The sequence below is a fragment of the Schistocerca nitens genome, chromosome 11, assembly GCF_023898315.1.
Source record: "Schistocerca nitens isolate TAMUIC-IGC-003100 chromosome 11, iqSchNite1.1, whole genome shotgun sequence".
NCBI classification, from domain to species: domain Eukaryota; kingdom Metazoa; phylum Arthropoda; class Insecta; order Orthoptera; family Acrididae; genus Schistocerca; species Schistocerca nitens.
The window spans coordinates 39,801,030-39,806,604 of record NC_064624.1 but is presented as its reverse complement, the minus strand read 5'-3'; the positions used below and the strand labels follow the sequence as shown (position 1 = coordinate 39,806,604).

The following is a 5,575-nucleotide window of genomic DNA, read 5'->3' as shown; positions in this document are numbered from 1 at the left end:
CGTTTCATTGTTTCCTCACGTCTGCAAAGTCATCAAAAAATTCACAAGAGGCACATGTTTGGGTTCGAAACCTGGCGTGTCATTTCACACATGAGCACTCTTTCTCACTTGTGAAACCATCGTTAGGATATTTCATGTTATTGCTAACAGGAATAGTACCTGATGGATTGTATTTGGAGAGCGTACTGCAGAAACAAAATTTTCGTCATACAATTTCAAGGTGAAAATTGCTTTTCCATGTGTCGTTTATTGCAATAAATTTGCGTTTACAAGTGTAATGGCTGTGTAATCTCCAATTCCATATGTTCTGGTATTTGTATTATCGTAGTATTAATTTCCATCTAGACTGGTAGTCACACAGAGCAGTTGTCTCTTGTGTTCTCTTGCAGTAACCATGCGGTATAATGAAACGACTGTACCCAAAAGGAGCAGAGGATCTCTGTTATGTGGATTGCCTACAAATCAAGTGAAACACAATTCTGGTCATTCGGGTAGTTTTGAGTATGATAGTACATTTTAGATGAAAGTGCATTTGCTATCAGGCCCACCAAATCTGACACACACACACACACACACACAAATTTTTTATGGGGACAGAGTTGCCAGTTTGGTGTTTTTTTATATCTGAACAATTCTTTGTGTGTGTGTGTGTGTCTGCCTCTCTGTCTGTCAGAAACTTTCAGTACTTGGTGAGTCTTTGTGAAGAAATGGACCGATAATTGGATTGAATTTTTTTTTTGGTGGGATATGAGGAGAGTGACTTCGAAAACCAGGAGATGGGATTCTTCTTGAGTGTGATATCTGGTAGTTAAGCTGCAGACAGAGTAGTAGTATTAGATGCAACAAGGCTGTTCTGTAGTGGAGGTGAGCAACTGGTTAGCTACAGCGTACTGAGATCAAAGGAGCTGACTTCCAGGAAGGAGTGTGACAAAATGTGACAACGTAATTCTTTCAGAGATTGTACAATGGTATTTGTAATTGACGTTGAGAGAAGATTTTTATTATGATGGAGGTAGAACAGATTTACTGTAGCTTAATACACGCAGAGTTGCGCACTGTTTTGTATTGCAGGAGGGGGCATACGGTAGGTTTGTTTCAGGACAGATTTGAATTCACTGCAGTTGTGTTGTCTCGTGTGGCAGTTTTACTCATTATGTGTGATGTGTGTTTGTAGCAGAGAGTGGCAGTTTGTGTGTTTTGTGCAGGAGGCTCCCCGCAGAGCAGAGCGGCAGGAGGCTGATCCTGGTGACTGAGCAGGGAGCAGTGGGGGAGATGAGGGCGCTGCTCGCCGTGGGGGCCGACATGGTGGCGAGGGGTGGGGCGAGGGGGTGGACCGCCCTGCACGTCGCAGCATCCAGGGGAGACGTCGAGGCGACACGGCTGCTGGTGGATGCGGGGGCGGCTGTGGGCGCCAGGATCACCTGGCAGCAGTGGACACCTCTGTGCGTGGCTGCGGAGAGGGACAGAGCTGCTGTGGCGCGGCTGCTGTTGCGGGCTAACGCCGACCACAAGGCCAGGGATGGCAGTGGGCGGACGCCGCTGCACTTGGCTGCACGCTGTGGCAACGCAGAAGTGGCGGCTGCACTGCTCCAGGCGGGGGCCGACAGGGATGCCACAACTGGTGACAGTGGGGCCACAGCAGTGGACCTCGCCAGGGAGAACAAGGACAGTCGGCTGATGGAGATGCTGTCATGAGGCAGCCAGTCCAACAAACTGCAAAAAAAACTGAAACAACTTCTCCAGTAACAATTTCCATCTTTCTTCAATAAACAATTCAAAAATTCAATCCTACTGTCACTGACTAATTTTCCCCCCCTTGAGTAGCTCACAAAAAACGTCTCGAGTACACTTCTAGACTAAATTTTACAAAAGTCAACAGTTCATTGTGAACAAACACAACTGATCTATAATATCTAATCGCCGAAAAGTATTTCACACCAGCCAACAAGGTGCTACATCAGACTATTCTAATTTGCAACATACTGAGATCATTCCTATATCAGTTCTATCACCAGAATTTTCGCTTCTGATATCAGAAGCAATTTACATCAATTTACTTCAGCATTTTCAACAAATATTGTACTCTACCGTACCTCCTGCGTTTAATAACAATGGGATATTAGTAGCAATATTCACACTACATCACATGCCCATCATCTGTCAGTCAGTCCACATTTAACTAAACACAATAAGAGCACAACCTCACACCTCTCAGTTCCCACACAGCTGTAACGCTACTCTTGCAAAACACGCCACCACCTACCAGACGACGTGGACCTTTACTCTGACTTTGGAGAGTAATGCAGTTGATTTACCCACTCTCTCTTCCACATTCCCCTCCTGTCGGTACGCCCTGCACTTGTAGACCACTTCGTTTATGAAGACACAAAAGATCCATTTTGATTGTAACGGAAAGCAGTCACCAGATACAGGAAATTAGTTGGAAAGCAACGATGCCACATACACTATGTAGAGGAAATCCTGTCCCTATCCTATTTTTGTCTGTACTTTACATAAAAGATTGCAACTACCAAAGTAATTCTAACTGTATTCGAGACAGAACCCTGAGGCCCAAATTTCAGCACATGAAAGCAATTTTACAATGACGCACACGAATCTCGACACTCATCAGTCACGATGGTGCAGCTGAGATGGCAACGCAAGTCGTGGAACTGCAGGTAATAAAATTAAATTTTTTTGATTCATACACCGAGCCAATACGTATAATGAAGACTGTATGCCTATCGAGTCAATTAGTATTACGTTACTCAAGTCTCTTATTTCTGACTCCACAGTTTCTCTGACTTTAAACAGCTTTTAAGTCGGAATAATTCGTCTGTACTTTTTAAATAAGCAGCTATTCCATATCGCTGCAGGTACCAACGGCAGGGCCAGCACTACACTTTCTGGACTGTGAGTAAATGTTGCTGGGCCCCTCCTCCAAATTTATTTTAAACTCCTTAATATGGATAACGTCAGAAAGTGTTAATGCAAAAGATCAGTCAAAGGCTTCTTCTTAAGAAACTATAACTCTCACAGTATGCATAACTGTACTTTCTCCCCACCTTTTCTGGAAGCTTAAACTTCTATAATCCAGATATAATGCAATGAGTGCATAAATTCTGATCCTGTTGCGATCGTAGCTGATCCAACATGCCGCTCTTGCCCCACTGTCGTTCTGTAACAGTTATCAACTCTTGCAAGAAAGCTCAGATATACTCTGCTTGGGCGACGGTAACACGCAAAGTGCAGAACAATCCATAAGGCAGTCACTGTACTTTGCAGTACGTCACTGAAACTGTACTTACGAAGAGCATCGAGAAAGCGCAGAAGTGGCTCAGACACAAAATTGCCTTCACAAATCTTTTTTAAGAGCAAAATTTCTTCTCTGAGACCCTCCTCATTAACATCTACACTGTAGAAAGATTCGTCGTTTTCCACAAGCTGTGGGTCTGGAGAATCGTGTTCGCTTACATAGTTCCACAGGAAACGGAATGTGTCCGTGTTGTATGTGGCTGCACACGGTACACTTAAGTTTCCTGCAGCTGTGTAATAACGTGGGAAACAGTTAGCTGAAAACTGTTCTTCGAGCTCTTCAATATCAATACTTACACTCTGCAATTTCACATTCATGCTATTAAACCTCTGTACTATGCATTTCCAAACTGTCAACAGGAATACTGGTTCAGTAAAACTGAAGCCTCATTTCACGCTAGTGATTTCTCACAGGGATTATATTGGTAACATGCGTGAGAGCATCGATAACGCTCTCACAATTTTCATTTAGACTGTTCTGCCGACCAATGTTTCTTTGATAAACTTTTGATTGCTTCCGGTTTAATGAAAGAAAGAAGTTAAACCCAGCGTTGTGTGGAACCAGTGGAACAATTACAAAAGTTTTGCACTAAGTTGAAAAATGAACGCGCCTTCCGACAACAGCTTGGAACTGTGGTGTCAACTAAATTCAAAGAATGTGCTGCACGAGTCACAGAATGCACACTCTGATGTCGCTACTAATTGCGTGCCTGAGAACCTGTGAAAGCTCGTGACGAATTTCTAGCGCCGCTGTCCTCAAGAGTCAGGAGTATTAACGGGATTTGTGGACAGGACTTTCAGTACGGCCTCAGCTAGGTTTCCAGACTTGTGACTCCTGGGTTTAGTAACAAGAAAAGCAAACGTTCAACACGCTCACCATTCTCGTTCACATACCTCAGTACGAAAGGTAATTGATCAATATGTGAAATGTCAACAGTACATCTACATCTACATGGTTGTTTTGTTGTAGTCCTCAGTCCAGAGACTAGTTTGATGCAGCTCTCTATGTTACTCTGTCCTGTGCAAGCTTCTTCATCTCCCAGTACCTACTGCAACCTACATCCTATTCATCTCTTGGTCTCCCTCTACGATTTTTACTCTCCACACTGCTCTCCAATACTAAATTGGTGCTCCCTTGAAGCCTCAGAACATGTCCTACCAACCGATCTCTTCTTCTAGTCAAGTTTTGCCACAAATTCCTCTTCTCCCAAATTCTATTCAGTACTTCCTCATTAGTTACGTGACCTACCCATCTAATCTTCATCATTCTTCTGTAGCACCACATTTCGAAACCTTCTATTCTCTTCTTTTCCAAACTATTTATCGTCCATGTTTCACCTCCATATATGGCTACACTCCATACAAATACTTTCAGAAAAGACTTCGTGACGCTTAATTCTATACTCGATGTTAGCTAATTTCTCTTCTTCAGAAACGCTTTCCTTATCGTTACCAGTCTACATTTTATATCCTCTCTACTTCGACCATCATCAGTTAGTTTGCTCCCCAAATATCAAAAGTCATCTACTACTTTAAGTGTCTCATTTCCTAACCTAATTCCCCCAGCATCACCCAAATTAATTCGACTACATTCCGTTATCCTCGTTTTGCTTATGTTGGTGTGCATCCTATATCCCCCTTTCAAGACACTGTCCATTCCGTTCAACTGCTCATCCAGGTATCTACATGGATACTCTGAAAACACTTAAGTGCCTGGCAGAGGGTTCATCGAACAACTTTCACAATAATTATCCATTATTCCACTTTCGAACAGCGGCCAGAAAAAACGAACACTACATCTATTTGTACGATCTCTGATTTATTGTTCTGTAGGGCGGGCTACCACAGCCAAGCGTCGACATTTTCCCAAAGAAAATTCCGCACTGGCTGTATGAATGAAATGGTTCAAATGGCTCTGAGCACTATGGGACTTAACATCTGTGGTCATCAGTGCCCTAGAACTGAGAACTACTTAAACCTAACCAACCTAAGGACAACACACACATCCATGCCCGAGGCAGGATTCGAACCAGCGACCGTAGTGGTCACGCGGTTTCAGACTGAAGCGCCTAGAACCGCATGGCCACACAAGCCGGCCCATATGTATGAATGATTTTTATTAAATCTGCGACTGGTTTCGCACCACTTATCGGTACATCCTCAGGCAATCTCTACAAAAAATAATAGAATAAGAGCTCATATAAACTATTCGGTCCCCCAATTCTGAGATATAAATTGAACTTTTAAACAACCAGTTTTT

General features: G+C 43.2%; 1 protein-coding gene across 1 annotated transcript; it reads left to right on the top strand.

Moving 5' to 3' along the window:
• Positions 1-1,272: 1,272 nt before the first annotated feature.
• On the top strand, positions 1,273-1,695 carry LOC126212590 (ankyrin repeat and protein kinase domain-containing protein 1-like). Its single transcript, XM_049940019.1, has one exon. The coding sequence runs from the start codon at positions 1,273-1,275 to the stop codon at positions 1,693-1,695; it is 423 nt and encodes a 140-aa protein (XP_049795976.1).
• The last annotated feature ends 3,880 nt before the right edge of the window (positions 1,696-5,575 follow it).

Bases quoted from the DNA above. Each gene is read 5' to 3' on its own strand.
- LOC126212590 (XM_049940019.1), top strand. From the start codon at position 1,273: ATGAGGGCGCTGCTCGCCGTGGGGGCCGACATGGTGGCGAGGGGTGGG.